General features: G+C 62.1%; 3 protein-coding genes across 3 annotated transcripts; 2 read left to right on the top strand and 1 right to left on the bottom strand.

Annotated features, from left to right (window-relative positions):
- Nucleotides 1-643: 643 nt before the first annotated feature.
- EIF1 (eukaryotic translation initiation factor 1) lies at nucleotides 644-2336 on the top strand. Its single transcript, XM_083877714.1, has 4 exons — nucleotides 644-780; nucleotides 1096-1259; nucleotides 1348-1449; nucleotides 1572-2336. Exons 1-4 carry the CDS (start codon nucleotides 750-752, stop codon nucleotides 1614-1616), a joined length of 342 nt encoding a protein of 113 aa, XP_083733840.1. The 5' UTR covers nucleotides 644-749; the 3' UTR covers nucleotides 1617-2336.
- A 3688-nt stretch (nucleotides 2337-6024) lies between these two features.
- On the top strand, nucleotides 6025-6439 carry LOC310918737 (gastrin/cholecystokinin-like peptide; the record flags this gene model as incomplete). Its single annotated transcript, XM_083877691.1, has 2 exons — nucleotides 6025-6239; nucleotides 6324-6439. The coding sequence occupies exons 1-2, from the start codon at nucleotides 6035-6037 to the stop codon at nucleotides 6437-6439; spliced, it is 321 nt and encodes a 106-aa protein (XP_083733817.1). The 5' UTR covers nucleotides 6025-6034.
- A 302-nt stretch (nucleotides 6440-6741) lies between these two features.
- HAP1 (huntingtin associated protein 1) lies at nucleotides 6742-13763 on the bottom strand (the record flags this gene model as incomplete). The annotated part of the gene is made up of 15 exons (XM_083877679.1): nucleotides 6742-7643; nucleotides 8425-8527; nucleotides 8966-9184; nucleotides 9271-9584; nucleotides 9739-9906; nucleotides 9984-10051; nucleotides 10133-10270; nucleotides 10366-10440; nucleotides 10516-10646; nucleotides 10754-10832; nucleotides 10968-11076; nucleotides 11321-11421; nucleotides 11524-11640; nucleotides 11752-11828; nucleotides 13667-13763. 15 exons carry the CDS (start codon nucleotides 13761-13763, stop codon nucleotides 7262-7264), a joined length of 2178 nt encoding a protein of 725 aa, XP_083733805.1. The 3' UTR covers nucleotides 6742-7261.
- Between the last annotated feature and the right edge of the window lie 4343 nt (nucleotides 13764-18106).

Below are 18106 nucleotides of genomic sequence, written 5' to 3'. Positions count from 1 at the left end.
GGGTTAGAGGGCCCCAGGGAGATTTCAGGACAGTGGAGGAGGGGTTGGGGTGTTTTGGGAATCCCAGGGAAGTTCAGGAGTCCCAGAGAGGTTTGGGGGGGCATAACAAGAGTGTTTTGCATAGGGTTGGAGGGTCCCAAAAAAAAATTGGGAGGGCTGGAGGAGACTTGAAGCCCCAGTGAGGTTTTCGGGGCGTACCGTGTTCTTTGGAGGGGAGCCCCAAGGGGATCTGGAGGTGTTTGAGTGTCCCGGGGAGTATTCTGTGGTTCATGGGGGTATTTTGCAGGTCTCGGGGAGGAGGATGGGTGTCCCAGGGGCATTTTGGGGGTCCCGGGAGGGTTTTGGGGTGCAGGGGGATCCCGAGGGCGGTGGAGGCAGCCCGGAGGGGGAACGGGGGTCCCGGGGGTCTCGGCCGCGGCCCAGGCCCCGCACTGCGCACGCGCCGCCCCGCGCGCTGCCGGGCCCCCCTCCTGCGCATGCGCCCCGCTCCCCCCGCGCGAGCCTGGGCGCGGCCGCGTTCGTCCGATGCGTCCTGACGCCCCGCGCGGCGGCCAATCACTGCCCTCGTTCGCCGTGCGTGATGGCGTCACATAGGGGCGGTATATAAGCGGTCGGCGGCAGTCCCGCCCCCCTGACAGCGCCTCGAGCCGCCGCCGCGAGAGCATCCTCCGCCCAGAGCCGCTCCCGCCGCCAGAGCCGCCCCCGCCGCAGCCGCCGCCGCCTCCGCCGAGGGAAGGGAAGCGTATCGTATGTCCGCTATCCAGAACCTCCAGCCCTTCGGTGAGGCCCTTTGTGCGGTGGGGCCGGGGGAGCGCGCGGGCCCCGCCCTGGCCCCGCCCCGTGGCGCAGTTGCTATTCCGGGCCCGGTTGCGTCAGCCACGGGGGGGTGGGGGCGGAGCCCAAGCCTGACGGGCGGGCGCGGCGGCCAATAGGGTGGGGGTAGGGGCGGGATCCATGCGTGATTGGCGGGCGTGTGGGGGCAGGGCCAGGGTATGACGGGCGGGCGCGGCGGCCAATGGGGCGTGTTCTGCGCGTGATGGGCGGGCGCGGTGGCCAATGGCGCGGCGGGGCGGGGTCTGACGGCGCTCCCCACAGACCCCTTTGCGGATGCAAGTAAGGGTGATGACCTGCTCCCGGCCGGCACTGAGGACTACATCCATATAAGGATCCAGCAGCGCAACGGCAGGAAGACCCTCACCACAGTCCAGGGCATCGCGGATGACTACGATAAAAAGAAACTGGTGAAGGCCTTCAAGAAGGTGGGGCTTCGGCGCTCGAGGGGGCAGCAGCCACGCCCAGCAGGAGTGTTAATGTGGTGCTAATGAAGTTTTTGTGTCTTTGTTGCAGAAATTTGCCTGCAATGGTACTGTAATTGAGCACCCCGAGTATGGAGAAGTGATTCAGTTGCAGGGTGACCAGCGCAAGAACATCTGCCAGTTCCTCGTGGAGGTAGGACACCTTCAGCTTGCTGCTTGCTAAAATAAACACGAGTTTGTTAAATGCACACAGGTCCCTGGGCATGGGCAGCAGAGGCATCAACCCATGCTGTGAATGCATTTTCTGTCTTGCAGATTGGACTGGCTAAAGACGACCAGCTGAAAGTCCACGGGTTTTAAGTGCCTGTGGCCCACTGGAGCTTTATGCAAGAAGATATCCTTACCATGAAATTCCCACCTGTCCCTTGTCATAAGTTTAAAACCAGCCGGTTTGTGTAATGTAACGATCTTGGGTCCACTGTTGAGTCTGGACTGTTGTAATTGGTGATGTAATAAACTGACACGAGCCCATGCTATCTCGTCTGGCTGTCCCTCATTTCCCAGAGGTAACGCGGGCAGTGGCACCATCCAGCCTGAAGCCACAAGTTCCAGCTGTTCCCAGCTAAGCCCAGGGACTCGGCCTGTCCTGATGGCTCCTCAGTCCAGCTGTGCTTCCATCCTGACAGAGGGGAATCGTGTCCTGCCCTGGTGTGAGGCCCCAGGACATGGCACTGTCCCTCTGGGCAGTGCTGGCTCCTGGAGGCAGAGGGATTTGGGGAAGCCTGGCTTGGAAGGAGTGACAGAAGAGTGACCTGGAGGCCAGATGGTGCCAGTTCAGGTACCAGTACCAGCAAGCCTGAGGTACCAGGCATGTGGAAGATCTGTCCCCTGGGTTAAACCTGTGTCCAGGGCTCGATGTTGGACTAACATAAGGAGCTTCCCTGTAGCTGGAGCTGCTGAGCCTTGTGGTGATACTGCTGCTGCCTCACACCCTGTGCAGTAACATGGCTTTGGTTTAATTTCTAATGTTTTACTGTAATGTATTTAAAGTTATTTAAATAAAACCGGTTTTCAAAAGCCCGTGCGTGGTGGGTTCCGTCACTCCCAGGGGCCAAAGCACATTCTCCTCTTGCCAGCAGTGCTACAACCTCAGTGCTCAGGGGCCTGGTGGCATTCCCTGCTCTGGGGGTTGCTCCCCACTCTGCCCCAGCACAGGAAGAGGAAGTTCCCTTTGTGTTGTCTCTGCTGCTCCTGCCGGGAGCTGAGGGAGAGCAGAGGAGTGGGTGGGTGCTGAGTCATTCCCTGCTCGGGCTCCGTCACCCTTGACCTGGCTCTTGTGTTCATGTAAGTTCCAGGGCAGGGTTAGCACTTCTGCTTCCCAAATACTGCTCTGGGGAGGAGGGAGAGGCGCTGCCACCCGGGTCAGGCTCTGCCAGAGGTCAGGGACTGAGTGCTCTCTTTGTTTTCTGAGCTCAAGCTCAACAAGCAAGAATGACATCTCAGTAAAATGCACTGGTTGAGGGCAGCAGTGATGCTGGGGGCTGGCAGGTGCCTCCAGCACAAGAGCAGTGTGAAAGGCACTGAAATGCCAAAGACTGCCCAGGGAATCCCAGGGTTTCCCTCCCATTGCCCCCAGCCCATCTGTCCTGCAGCACGGAGGGCTGGGGTGTCCTGGGAGGCTGCTCCCACCCTGGTCACCTGCTCATGCTCCTGGCAGCCTCCCAGAGCAGGTTCGAACTCTTCATCCACTGCCACAATGACCCTCATCTCCCACATGCTGCTCAGGAGCACTGAGTTCACTGCCACTTTCCCGGAGACTTTGCTCTTGGAAACCAAATTGCTGCAATTACACGAAGCCTGTGAGTGCTCAGGGGAGGCAGGTGACCTCCAGCCCTGCCCATTCCTTGGAGTGACCTCCAGCCCTGCTTGTGCCTGGAAGTGATGTCCAGCCCTACCCATCCCTTGGAGCGACCTCCAGCCCTGCCTGTACCTTGGGGAGCAGATGCACCAAGAATTCCTGTGCCCCTTGTGTGTCAGAGCATGTCCAGCCTTGATTTCTCCCTGCTGGACTTGCCAGGCTGCCCACAGTTTGGCCACTGCCAGGACAGGTAGCCCCAACCAGGCAGGGGCTGGGGGTGCTTGGTCCATCCTCCAGCTCGGCCTGGAGAAGGGTCCAGCCCAAATGCACACGGGCCTGGTAACAAACCTGCGTCAAGGTGATGCCAAGCCTGTGGCCCTGGAGGGAGCAGCCACCATGCCCCCATCACCCTGATGGCTCATTTGGTCCAGATTGAGCCATTAAAAGCCAGAAATTGGAAAACAATTTGTTTGTTCCTCGTGCGACGTGCTCAGTGGAGCGAGCGATCGATGCCGCGGGGCGCTGGGCGCCGCTGCCTTCCGGCCATCCAAAGGCCATTTGTTTCAGGGATGTTTGAGGAGCCCCGGCACGGCTCACTGGGGACACGAGGGGACATGGGACAGTGACGTGCCCCAGCCCAGGATGTCATTCATGGAGTTTATTGAAGGAGGGAGACAAATGGTCTCTACAAATACACTGATGAGGGGGTCATTACAGGCAGCAGGAACTGTCAATATCCAATGTGGGACAGTCCAGGATCTTCAGGGGGCTCTGACTGCAAGCAGGGCCCACTCCTTCCACAACACCCCAAAGCTTCTCGGGGTGCAGGGAGAGCTGCAGAATTGGCTGCTTTGGGGTCTGTGTCCTGGTGAGTGGCCTCACACACACACAGACACAGCCCCCAGGTCTGAACAGCCCCAACAGCCCCCAGGTCTGAACAGCCCCAAACCCTTTGGGCACAGAGCTCTTGGGAGCCCTGGCACAACAGGCTATCAATGTGTGCACACAGGTGGGTGTCAGGGTGTGAGTACATCCATGTGTGTGTACAGACAGACACACAGACACACGTGCACATGTAAGAATACATGTATGTGCACATACTTCTTTATACATGTATATACCTGTGCATGTGTGTTTATACGGATATATGCATATGTGTTGCTATTTATAAACATATATATGTATGTATATATATGCATATATATATAAAAATGTGTATTTAGATATATACACATTTAGATATACGTGTATAAATGTACATATATATATATATATACACATAATCCCAGAATCATTTAGGCTAAGAAAGACCTCCAAAAATCATGGAGTCCAACATGTGTGTGGGTGTGTGTCTGTGTGTATATATATGTGTGTGTGTGTGTGTATGCATGTATATATATATATATTTGTATAAACACATATGTAGACATGTACATATAAACATATGTATTTATAAACAGATATATATGTATATTATGTGAGCATTCATATATATGTATACATATATCTGTGTTTCTGTACATACATACATACATATGTATATATGTGTAGATACATATATAGAGAGAGATATGTCACGGTATTCCTTATGCATCCATCCCACTCCACACACCCTCCATCACTCCATGACATACAATTACCTCATGTAGTCATCATCCATATAAAACACACACTCATGTGGACACGTGTGTCCATGCCTATAGCTGTGAGTCTGTGCCCATGTGTACATATGGATACCTGGATGCATTTACATAGATGCATAAACTATGTTATCTTTTAGAAATGTACACATTATATATTTCTATATTTTATACTGTATGAAATCTTATATTTTTACTGTATTATTTATATATCTCTGTGTTTGTATGTGTGTGTGTGTGTATATATATACACACACCATTGCAGTGTATTATACTGTGAGGTTGCTATTATATAATAATGCATGTGCATGTTCAGCTGCACACAGAGCTCTACTGCTCTGTACAAACGTGCAGCCAAGGCACGGTGCCCTGGTAGCTGCACCTGGATTTGTGTTCACGTGTGTCCATATACAGCCAGCCATGAACACACCTGTGTGCATGTGTGGCCAGGCATGTGTATGGACATGTGTGCCTATATATGTGTATTTATGGATATGGCTGTACAGTTGTGTGTCTGTGTCTGTCTGTATGTCTGTCTATCTCTGTGTGTCTGTGAGCACATACAGGTCCCTGGGGCCCCCCCGGGGGTGGGTGGATGCGTGTGGAGCCGCCCTGGGGTGTGGCAGCCGCAGCAGCGCCTTTAAAAGCGAGACTGAGCTGGGGCAATCTTGGAGAGACACCCACTGAGACCCGCCAGGACACTCCACTGGGACACCCACCAGGACGTCCTGCTGAGCCTCAGAACCCACAGGTGAGTCTCACGGGCCTCTGGCACTGTCTGCAGGTGATGTGGGGACCGGCTGGGAGAGAGAGTGAGAGACAGAACCTGAGGAGCAGATGGGAGGGACAAAGCAACTCAGAGACCCACTAAGAGGAACAGAGGGGATCTGGGGACTGGCCATGCCCTGGGGACGAGAACTCCCAGCTCCCCAGCTGTTTGAGTTCAAGGAGGAACTGGATGATGTTCTTAGCCATGTGCTTTAGTTTTCAGCATCCTTGCACGGAGCAAGGAGTGGGACTTGATCTTTGTGAATCACTCTGTCTTGACCCTGATCTAGGGGAATTGGGGACCAGCCAGGAGAGAAGGATGGAGAAGACTTAGGGAAAAGGTGGGAGGAATGGAGGGGACTTGGGGACCCAAGGGAGGGATAGAGAAGACTGTGAACTGGCCATGGCCTGGGGGTGAGTGCCCAGGTCACCCTTACCACAGGCTGAGCATGTCCCAGTTCGGGGGCCGCAGCTCGCCCATTTCCTCACCCCTGCTCAGTCTCTCCACAGCCATGAAGGTGCCGCTGTGCCTCGGTCTTGTCCTCGCCCTGGCAGTGGCCGCCTGCCTGTGCCTACCCCGGCCAGCAGCAGAGGCACCAGGTGCCTTGGGGGACCCCCACCAGCACCCCCCCAGCCTGGTCCGGCGGGACTGGCCCGAGTACCTGTCCCAGGAGCAGCAGCACCGCCTGTCCCAGTTCCTGCCCCGCATCCTCACAGGTACTGGGAGCTCAGGGTGGGCAGCTCTCAGGGGGCACAGCCTGACCCCCGTGCCAGCTCTGACTGCTGCCTTTGCCCTGGCAGAGCTGAACAAGCACAAGGCCTTTGTGCATGAGGACGAGGCTTTGCACGACCACTACTACCCCGACTGGATGGACTTCGGCCGCCGCAGTGCTGAGGATGAGGCTGGAGCTGTGTAGCTGCTGGGCTGGATTTGGCCCTGCAGAGCACTGACACACTCAGTGCATGTCCTTTCCCACAATAAAACTCTGGCACTACGGCCTCTGCTCTCCTGGCAGTGCTGGGGAGAGCCTGGGAGGGCAGGCAGAGGGGATTTGCCCCCAGCCCCAGAGGGACACGCAGGGCAGACACTGAACTGCGCTCGGCAGCAAACACAGCACACACAAACTGCTCTGTGAATTCACATTTATTTGCCAGGGGATGGGGCACAGCTTGGAGGGAGGGACACAGCTGTGGGGAGCAACAGATGCACCCCCAGAAACATCCCAAGCTGTGGGTGCTGCTACTATTGCTATTCAGTGGGCAGGAAAGAGTTAAACTACCATTCCCTGTAAAAGCCAGTCCGGTCCAGGTGCTGGCCAGGGGCCCAGCCCAGGGTGCAGGAGTCGCCCCCTGGCCCCAGTGGGTTGCCCCAGGACACACCAGGGCCCAGACTGAGCATCATCCTTCACTGCAGCATCTGGACAGCCCCAAATGGGCCAGGCTGCCCCTCGCTCCACAGACAGGCTCAGCAGAAGCAGGAACAGTTTTTATTGCCAGGAACTGGCTCCTGTGAAGGGTCCATACTGCCCCAGCATTGACAGGGTCAGCCAGCACCCCCTGTACCCCCCATACATGGGTTCTGTCCTTGCAGCCAGGGCAAAGCCCCCCATGCTGGTGCCAGGAGTGCTGATGGACCTGGGCCAGCACCAGGAGCTGAAGCTTGTCCTGTCTCCATTTCCCCATGGATGGGTGAGGAAGAGGATGTGGCTCACCCTGAGCCTGGGGGCTCTGCAGCAGTGTCACTTCTGGGTGCCCCAGGCCCCTCTCTGGGCCGTGGACATCTCCCCTCTGGCCACCACCTTGTCCAGCCCCAGGCGCTGCAACTTCTCCACCAGGTTCCAGCTGAAGATGCTGCTCCTGGGTCCATCCTGACCCCTGGGCACAGGGGAGGGCTGTGGCTCAGGATGCTGAGGGTCCTGGGAGTGGAGTGAGGAGGCCCACCAGGATCCAGTCCCTGGTGCCAAGAGGAAATCTCGCCCCAGCGAGAGCCTGAAGAGTCCCATGGGAGTGCTCGGGGGTCCAGGGCCAAGCGCCAGTGTGGGGGGAGTCTGTTCTGGTGAGGGGCAGCTGAAGCTCAGCCCCTCAGAGGGCCCACAAGAAGGCACGACGGCATGATACAGACTGGAGGGGAAGAGAGCAGAAGTGGGGATCAGCTGGGGGCCCTGTCCTGGGGGATGCTGCTGAATGGGACAGGCAGGGCTGAGGGCAGAGTAGGACCCCCTGTCCTCCTTCACCTAAAGAGCCTTGGGCTGTAGAAGACCCCCATGCTGCAAACTGCTCAAGAACCCCAAAGCTCACAGAGGAGTGCTGGGGGCTGCTCCTCAGCAGCCAAGAGAGACTGGGACACAGTCACTGCTCCACAAACAATTTCCACACACCAGGGTTTTGTCTAACAGTGAACTCCAGCTCGAACCAACCCCCAACGAGCCTTCGGGGGGCTCATTAGGGCTAATCACCGGTGCTCATTAAGGAAGGGACAGCTCCAGCACCCGGCTGGGAAAAGTTCCTGGCTGCTGCCCAAGTGTGGAGGGAGGAAAGCTGTGTCGGTTTCCCGGAGTGCCAGGAGCACTCGCTGCTCCTTGCCCGGGGTGCTGCTGCCCTGGGCGAGCCCACCCAAGGAAGACTGTCCATCCATCAGGGTGCTGCAGTGCAGAGGAGGGGGCCAGTCCCAGCCCCAGTGAGGTGACAGCCCAGGGCACACAGACACCCCAATAGCCAGATTTGGGGATATTTCTAGTGCTGGCATCTCTCAGAACATCAGGGGCTGCAGGTGGCCCCCGGCCTGCCATTTCCTCGAGCTACAGGGAGCCAGGCATGGGGGAGGAGGAGTGAGCTCGGGGGGCACAGCAGGGCCAGGGGCCGGTGCAGGCAGTGCAGGTGGCCGGGGTGTCACCTGCCTTACCTGGGAGTCACCGTGGTGATCGCAGTGGTGGGGTGGAGGATGTGGCAGGTGGTGATGGTGAAGGTAGACGGGGTCTGGGGGAGGTTGTTAACAGAGAGGAACACTGGAAGGGACAGGAGACAAGGGGTCAATGGGGAGAGGGGCAGGACACTGGTGGAGGGCAGGCAGGACAGCCAAAGCTGGGCTGGAAGCTCCGTGCTCGGGGCACAGCTCCAGCAGCGGCTGTGTCTGGTGCCTGCTCAGAGGGGGCAGCCAGCACAGCTGAGACCAGGAGATGCCGTCTGTCCCAGACAGGCCCCTTCCAGGCAGCCGGGGGGCAGCAGGGGCTCGCCAGGGCGATGGCGAGGGCTCCTCCCGCCGGCACAGCGGCCCCAGGACGGCCCTTGCGCAGCTGCAGGCGGAGCATCCCCGCGGGGACAGGCGGGTGGCGGGGACAAGCTGCTGCAAGAGGGGGGAGCGCAGGGGGAGGCCAGGAGCAGCCTAGACAGGACAGGGCCACCCCGGGGGCTGCGTCCCCTCCGTCCCCTCAGCCCACGCTCACCCCTGGGGCGCTCCTTGGCTTTGGCGGGTGTTGAGGTAGGGAGCAGCTGGAAGGAGCTGGTGTCCACATCATCCTCCTCCAGATCATTGAGACTGTACACCTCCTCCAGGTCTATGTCCAGCTGCCTGAAGTCTTTGGTGAGCACCCCGGGACGGGGCACCAGGATCCCACCCAGGTTGGGCTGTGCCAGCTGCTGCCAGTGGTGGAGTGTCACAGAGCCTGGGGGGGACACAGACGGGAGGAACTCAGGCGGGGGTGTTGGACCCTCAGAGCACCTGTAGCTCTGCATCCCCTCTGCCCCTCACCTTCCAGTGGCTTCACAATCTGCAGTTTGTCGGGTAAGTAGGTGAGGGAGCCGAGGGAGAAGCTGGAGGCAGCAGTGAGCTCCGAGCCCCCCGAGTAGCTGGTCCCAGTGGAGACGACGCTGCCCTCGGGGGTGAGGAAGCCACTGGAGCTCGCCCCATCCCTCAGCCGCCAGAGCTTGCGTTCCCGTTCGGCCTCGAAGAAGGAGCGCTCCTCGGAGACGTGGCTCTGCTGCCGCACCGAGAGCCGCTGCACCGCCGCCTCCAGGTCCTGCTGGCCCGGGGCTGCCCGGGACTCCTCGCCGGCCCCCTCGGCCCTGATGGCGGGCACAGCGTTAGGATGTCCTGCACTGCACCTCAGGCTGTGCCGGGCCCAGCCTGACCCTGCCCTCCCTGCCCCAGCTGTTTCCTGCCCTGCTGTGCCCAGCAGGTCACCACCAGCCCAGCCCCTGTGCATCCCCCAGCACTCACTGGGCGCCCTCCGAGCCGGAGCAGGCGGTGTGGGGGGTGCTGGCACCCCCAGAGGGGGCAGCGGACAACTGCTTGGAGCCTGGAGCATGGTGGGGAGACTCCGAGCAAGACCGGGCTCTGGCTGCCTGGTTCACGGCCTTCACGGTGTCGAAGACGCGCTGGCAGGTCCTGCGGGTGGGAAGCAGGTCAGGGTGAGCCGGACCCCGCCCCAGGGCACAGCCCGAGCCACCGGTACCAGCGCTCACTTGTAGTCCGAGGAGGAGCTGTCTGTCCTCTTCCTCATCATCCCCTTGATCTCGGCCGCCAGCGAGTCCTGGGGACGGGGGTAGGCTGTGTCAGTGGAGGGGAGCGCAGGGACCCCCATCCCCACCCTGCGCCCGCCCCCCGCGCTCACCACGGGCAGGAGGCTGGGCGCGCTGTAGCGGCTGACGGTGCTGTTGGGCAGGCTGCGGCTCCGCAGGCTCTTCACCTCCTCCTGGGCCTCCTGCAGCATCCCGCCGCACTCCGCGTACTTCTCCTGCAGGTCCCGCAGCTGCGAGGACACGGGCACAGCTCGAGCGCGGCCCCGGGGGCAGCGGGGCAGGACCCCCCGGCAGGCCGGGCACTCGCGGCTTCCCCCGGGCTCACCTCCATTCGGAGCTGCTGCTCCACCTCCTTCCTCGCCGTCAGGTGCTGCTGGAGCTCCTCCACCTCGGAGCCGTACTGCGGGCGGGAGCGGCCAGGTCAGGGCGCTGTGCCCGCACCGCCCTCCCCCCGGCACGGGCAGGGGACCCTCACCGTGCGACACTTCTGCTGCAGCTCCGCCACCTGCGCCAGGAGCTGCGTGATCTCCTCCTGCTGCCGCGCCTCGTTCTCCGCCTTGCGCGCCAGCTCCTCCGACAGGTGAACGACCTGCTGGCTCGCCTCGGCTGCGGGAGGGCCGGGGTCTGTCACCGCCGGGGCACGGTCCCCACCCCAACCCCAGCCCCATCCCACACTGCTGGGCAGTGCCTGCAGACCCCCCAGCCCTACGTACAAAACTGCTCCACACAGTCAATCATCAGCTGCTGCTCCTGGTCCTCGTACTGGCAGGTCTCAGTGGCGATGCTGGTGGCCTGGGGGAGAGGGTTGGAGGGGCTGAGCGTGGCAGGCAGGACCTCCTGTCTCCCTGAGGGGGCAGCTGGGGTCCCCCCATGGAGAGCAGGGCATAGGTGGGCACTGAGGGGCATCCTCCAGCTGGCTCTGCTCACCTCCATACGGAGCTTCTGGTTCTCCTCCTCCAGGCACTTGAGTTTCTGCTGCAAGGTGTCGTACTGGAAGTACTGCTGCAAGGACACTGAGGACTCCTGCCTGCGCAGCCTGGGGACAGCAGGGATGGCCTGAGCACTGCAGTGCAGGCAGGCTGGGGCTGCCCCTCACACCCTGCCCACTCCTCCAGCCCCCAGGTATCTGCAGTGACCAAACCCTGTGGGGTTGGACCCACAGCCACCAAGGGAGGGAAAGGAGTGTGGCCAGTGCTACCCTAGGGATGGTGATGGCTCCTGCCCAACCCACAGGGGCAGTTCTGCCCCAGGTGAGTGGCAGGACAGGGACTCCCACTCACGGTGTGGAGGGGGTGGTGGTGGGCTCGCTCTCCTCCGTTGTGGTGGTGTAGAAGTGGAGAAGGTCATCCCGCATGGAGACCTCGTGGCGCAGCTGTGCAATCTGGAGAGACAGAGAGCTTCAGGACATGGCTGAGGGCCCACAGCTGCCCCCAGGGGGGCACACAGGGGGCCAAGGCCCAGACCTGTGCCCAGGAGCTGTTACCTCCTCTTTGGCCAATTCCAGCTGCTCCTCCAGGAGCTCATTGCGCTCAGTCAGGCTCCGGTTCTGCTTCAACAGGGACTGCCCAATGCGTGCTGCTAACTCCAGGTCCCGCTCTTTCTGCAAGGGGCAGGGCTGCCTCAGCTGGGACTCATCCCTTCCCCTCTCCTCTCCTCCCCCTGTGTCCCCAGGGTCCCACCTGCCCTCACACAGGTGGGATCTCCAACATACCTCATCCAGCAGGTTGGTGACGGCGTCAATATCGTGGTAGGTCTTCGTGATCCTGACCACCCGTTCAGCACACAGGACTGGGGGAGAGGGCCAGAAGGTGAACCCCCACACTGTGGGAGCACTGACCCAGGGGCTCAGCGCTATCCCCCCAAGGTTGCCCCAGGCTGGTCTCCAAAAAGGATCTTTTGTCTGCTGGGTGGCACCTCACGCAGTGCCAGGCAGAGGGAGTCAGGGATCCCCACAGCTGTGACAGCATCATGGGAAACGGGGCTCACACCTACCCCCAGTCCAGCCCGCACCTTGGGGTGGCAAAGAAAAATGCTGGGCCCCCTCGCTGACCCCACGACCTCAGCACGGGCACAGTGCCAGCCCCACTGCAGGACTCACAGACAGAGAGGGAGGACGGGGAAGGGCAGCACTGGAGACAGGATGGGAGGTGACATCTCCAGCAGAAAGCAGGCTGGAGCTCCAGCATAAACAGCTGTGGGTGGCACCGTGTCGACCCGGGCTCACAGGCGGCGTCCCCTCCAATCTGTCCCCAGCCCCCTCCCCCAGATCCCCCCCGGCCTAGTTTCTCTCTGGGGGAGGGGATGCTGCAGCCCGCGCCCACCCGATGCCCCTCCAGCTGCACAACACAACAACAGAGGCAGCTGCGGACAGGACGCTGCGGGAACGGGCAGCTGCCCACCACACCAACACCCCAGCGTCAGCCGGGCCCCAGCTACAGCTCTGCCTCCCCGCGCTGCTCTCTGGGGCTCTGGCAGCGAGAGGAGGCGCGGGCACGGAGACGTCGGTCCCCCCGGTACGGCTCCTGCCGGGCAGCTCCGGGCTCGCACCCAGGCGGCGGCGCTGGAGCCGTGCGCTCGGAGGGAGGCGGGAGCAGGCGCAGAGCCCCGAGCCCTGCCCGCACCCCAGACCCCGCTTACAGCCCGGGACCTGCCTGTACTCCGCACCCTGCCCGCAGCACACAGTATTCCCCATGCCCTTTCTGATGCGCTGCTGCCCCGAGGGCGTGTGCCTCAGTTTCCCCTGGCAGAGCAGCGCTGGCTGCCCTCGGGGCCCCCACCCGCGTCCCCAGGCACAGCCACCCCCCCAGTCGCGCAGACGAAGTGGGTTAACGGGGAAGCTCAGCCGCACAAATCCCATTAGGCCTCCCCAGCTGGGGTTGTGTAATGGTGAGTGTGTTGTCATGGCAATGCCCCCACTCGCCACCCCGGTCCCGTCCAGTCCTCGCTGCCCCCGGTGCTGCCCCACGGCCCAGAGGACACGCACCCCAAACACGTCCATGGCAAGAGGGGCCAACCCCAGTCACAGCCTCACCCCCCTCTCTGCACCCCGACAGGACCCGCTCCCCGCGGGGGTCCCCAAGTGCACCTCGTCAGGCCCCTGAGCCATTAATTGGAAATAATTAGAGCATGAGCATCATTACGGTTGGAGCGAGCGGCTGGCCCTGGGAGACGGGGGCTGCAGCGCTGGCAAACATGTAAACATCCATCTCGGGCCCGGTCCGGCGGGATGCGGGAGGGGAGGACCCCATTCCCACGGGAGGAGGGACGCCCTTCCCCACGGGCACACGCAGACCCGGCAGGGCCCCTCTCCCCGCCGCCCCCGCCATGGGGAACGGGCCTCCTCAGGGTCGGGGTGACCCTGGGGGTCCCCAAGGGACCGTGCGGCGGCAAACCCGGGCCAGAGGATGGCGAGGGACACTGGGATTGAGAGAACGCACAGGTGGGGAGCAGACCCCGCACAGGTGGGGGCACCTCCCGAGAGAAGACCCCGGCCCTGAGCGCTCCGGACCAGCCCCGGCCCCGGGGACACCCCGGCCCCCGCCGCTGCAGACCAGCCCCGCGGGGAGCCCAGCCCCGCTGCAGCCGCATCCCCATCCCCGGGGCGGGACCACCCGGGCCGCCCTCACCTTCCTCCAGCTCCCTGGCGATGGGGTCCGCGCCGCCGCCGCGCTCCGCGTTCCCGTTCAACTCATCGTAGGCGGTGGGGCTGCTCCAGATCTCCATCGTGCCGAGCCCACCGCAGCGCCCAGCCCGCTGTGCCCACCCTGCCGTGCCCAGCCCAGCCCCGCCGCGCTGAGCGGAGCCGCTGCGGCCGCTCCCGCCCCTATTTATAGGATCGCCCGGTCCCCGCGCACCTGCCCGGCGCATCCCCCGGCGGCGGGGCCGGGGCCGGGGCTGGGGCCGGGCCGGGGGCGGGGCCGGACGGGAGCAGAGCGGGGGCGATGCGGGGTCGGGGGGTGCCCGAGGCTGCCCGGGAGAGTCCATTCCCCCCGTTATTCCGGGCCGTCCCGGGGAGATGATCCCTATAAGGCACCCTGGGACCGGGGGCCTTGTTGGGGAACCAACCAGGACAATCCTGCTCAGCCCTGGGGGCTGGTGCAGGTGTCCCACCTCTTGTCCCAGCTCATAGCCCGGGGAGTCTGGGTACACAGGCCCCCACGGATGGTGATGACTGCTGAGGGGACACTGTGGGTCCCTGAGCAGTAACTCGGCAGTGTTGACACTATGGGTCATGCATAGACAGCAGCTTCTGCCCCCTGGGAAGGACAGGGAGAGGTTTTGGGCCCTTCATGCAAAGCCATGACCATGCAGGGCTGGGATCTCCATAAGGGTAAAGATACATTTTTCTGGCCAGCCTTGCTCTGCCATCCCAGGGCTGGACTCCCCATCATCATCCACATCACAAACCCTGCACCTTCAGTGCCCATTGCCATGCTGGGACCTGCCAGGTCCCTGAGGAGGAAAGAGGCATTTCCATCCCACTCCAACCTCCCCATTCACCACCCCTGGCTCCAAGCATGGGCTGGTAGGAGTCTGCCCCCTCCATGCCCCACCCAGGATGCCCCACACTCCCTGGCTGGCATCCTCCCATCCCCACAACCATACTGGTGCAGAAGCAGCACAGAAGCAGGAAAACTGAATAAATCATGGTGTGCTGAATTATGGAGGAGCTGGCAGGCACGTAGCACAGGCCACGTGGGTGTGATACTGGAAATGCCAACGTGCTCTGTCCTCATCACCTGCCCCAATGCCCTTCCTTGGCAGCACCCAAACAATCAGTGAATGGATGCAGCTGAAGCTGCTCCTCACCATCACACACCTTTGCCTGCTTGAGTCCTGCCCATTGGGATCCCGGCCTCAAGTACATCTGGCTGTAACCACCAGTTCCCTCTGGAGTGAGGACTGGGGCAGGTGCCCTCAGTCCCAGCCTCTCCCTCCTCCTGGCACTGGTGTTTCCCTTGGTAAGGTCTGGGACACAGCCAGCACCACCAACTGGGCACCCACCCTCCAGGGACCCCAAGGACTCAAGCACAGGTCTCAGCATGGACAGGCAGGAGCTGCTTCTCCCTAATCCCCTGCCCCAGGATTTGCTCCTCTGGGCAGGCTCCCTGTGCCTGTGCAAGCAGATTACAGGGGGCTATTTCTGATGGCAGCTTAAAGGTTTCAGTAAAGGAATGACGCCATGGGCTCCACACCAGCACATGCCAGTGGCACTGGAGGCCTGGCTATCTGTGACCTGCAGGAGTCTAGGACTGAGAGCCACGGGCCCCTGGAGCAGGGCTGGGGTGCTGTGGTACTGCATCCTCCCTATCCCATGGCACAGAGACAGGGCTGGGAGCTCAGTCCCTTGTGCTGTCACTGCAGGGGGCAGTGCTGAGGGTGGGCATGCACCCCACCACCTGCTGAACAGAGAGAGGAGCAGCCGGAAAGGCAAGGCATGGTGAAGGTTTACCCCCAGCCCAGCCTGGTGTGAGCAGGTGGGTGGAGGCCTCAGCCCCATCTGTCTCCCACTGCCCCACATCCATCCCCCAGCCCCTTGCTCTAATCCTGTCCCTGCCACGCGCAGGCCAGAGGCAGAAACAAAGCAGAGATAATCCGTCTGTGCCCCCCGCTGAACCCTGACCTCACACCAGGAATGGGCCACAGTGCCATGGGCATTGCCCCTGCCTGGCCATGGGGGCTGCAGGGACCTTCCCCTGGGATCCCCACAGCTCTGGGGGCTTCACTGGCAGCAGGGGCCCTGAGCCCTGCTCCAGGATGTCATGTTTAGGCAGCAGCAGCCCTGGGATTCACTGGCACACCTTCTGCCAACCCCACCAGTGTCCCACCCCTGTGAGCCACGGCACAGGGGAGCAGGGATGCTCAGGGGGTCCCAGGAAATGATGGGGGCTCTCTCCCAGTATCCGGCTCGGCTCAGCAGAAGCTGCTCCCAGAATTAGCCCGGGATGTTCTGGGTGAGGAAATCCAGCCCGTCAATCCCATTAGCAGTGATTAGCTCCCAGGCTGTCCTCGCCATCACGACTCCACACAGGCACTCGGTCCGTGCCCACCACCCTCACCAACCCCGCCGCCCACGGGCACTCACGGAAATACTGCAGGGTGGCCTCTATCTGCTGGGGGGTGAGGGGGGCTACAGGCTGCGGGGGGCCGGGGGAGGCTCGCAGCCAGTCGCCGTGGTCGTAGCCAAACACGGTGTCAGCCCGCAGGGTGTAGCGGGGCAGCTGCTCGCCCAGCAGGCTGATGAGCTCCACCTCGGGGACATCTGTGCTGCACAGCTCTGGGGACACAGGGACACGGTGTCAGCCCGAGGTGGGGGGCATATGGGGGTAGTGGGCTGCACTGGGGGCTGTGGCAGGTGAGTGCCTCCTGCACTCCTCAGCCCACTCTGTCCCCCAGGGGTTTGGGGCTGGTGCCACCAGCTGGGTCTGTCCCCAGAGCCACTAGGGTAGGGATTGGGGGTCCCCCGCAGAGTGGCACTCAGGGACCCTTCCCCAGCTCTGTCCTGCTCCCCCCTCATCGCCCCGCTGTCTGCGGGCAGGGTCCTGCTGCCATCTCCTGGCCACGCTCTGCCCAGCCGAGAGGCGCTGGGGACAGCGGGGGTGGGATGAGGCGTACGGTGAAGGATGCTGGGCCAGTGGTTCATCTCCGGCCACAGAATGGGGACAGGATGAAGGAACAGCCCAAAGTAGACCCAGCTCCTCACCCCCCTCACTCCAGTTCCCCCAGGGGACCCACTGGCACCCTCAGCTCTACCCACCAGTGATGGTCGCGGCATCGCGGTGTGTGGCCGTGTCTGACCAATGGGACACTGGGCTGCTGTGGGGACAGGCAGGGACAGGTGAGTCCGGGCTGGGCTGGAGGGGGCAGACAGGTGGGCTCTGGCTGGGGAGGGTTTCTCGAAGGACCGGGGTGTCCAGTTTGGCTGGCGGTACGTGGGGGCCTGGCTGCCATGGGGAGAGGCACCATCCGCCCTGGCTCCCTGGAGCGGCGCTGGTGGGCGGCAGGGTCCCCTCTCCGGCCCCTGCCTGGGGGGAAGGAGCTGTTCAGGTGATGCCCTAGGAACCCGGGACACATTCTGAACCCTTATATCCCCCAGCACACTGCCATAAGGACAAACACCTTCCTGGAGGCAACACCTGCCAGCCCAGGGGCTGGACGGCATAGCCAGGGCCCAGGTGTCTCTGCTCCCTGCCGATGACACAGGAGAGCTGTGGGAATAGACTCCAGCTCAGCTCCCCCCTGAATAAGGGGCAGGTTTGGCAGAGGCGAGGGGTCAGCGTACCTGCTCTGCGGTGGCTGCTACGTGAGGTGAGGGGCTCAGCACCAAAGCAGCGCCAGGGCCGGACAGGACAGGACCGGACAGGGCAGGACCCTGTCCCCCCACGAGGTCCCTGTTGGGTCGCTGACTGTGGAGCAAACAGGGAAGGAGTTGTCGAGCTGCCCGGCAGTGGGCAAACATGGCAGCAGTGCCAGGGAGAGCCCCGGGGAGCTCCACCTCGAAGAGCAAAGTCCATCTGTGAGCCTCCACCCTGTCTGCACCAGGATGCAGAGCAGGGACCTGCTGTGCAGGGCAGGGCAGGGCACGGCAGGGCAGGGCTGGGCTGGGCAGCATCTGCGGCTGCCCCGTCCGAACCATAAACACATCATGAGACGGGCCATAAATCCAGCATATCCCTGCTCTCTGGCCACCTCCAATGGCTCTGGCTCGGGCTGCAGCCACTGCTGGCACTGCTGGCACTGCTGCCCCTCTGCCCTGCAGGGCAGGAGCCTCTGCACAAACCCCCTGCCGCATCTCCACCCCTGTTCCCACCTCCACTATTGTGGGGCTGTGGCACAAACACCCCCTCATTCCCTCCTGCAGGCCCAAGCCAGGGCGTTGCTGCCCTCTCTCTGTACGTGCTCAGGGTCACTGCCACATGCACAGCACCCAGACCAGGCCACCCTGCTCTCCCCTGGCATACAGGGACAGCACGAGGCAACATGCGGACCCCAAAGCCCACCCACAGCCTGCCCCAATCCTCTGCCCCATGGCACTGGGACCACCAGACCAGGCCCAATCCTGCACC

The sequence above is a fragment of the Zosterops lateralis genome (genome assembly GCF_965231275.1).
Source record: "Zosterops lateralis genome assembly, chromosome: 24".
Lineage (NCBI taxonomy): Eukaryota > Metazoa > Chordata > Aves > Passeriformes > Zosteropidae > Zosterops > Zosterops lateralis.
The sequence above is the reverse complement of the archived record's forward strand: the minus strand, read 5'-3'. Positions and strand labels throughout refer to the sequence as shown.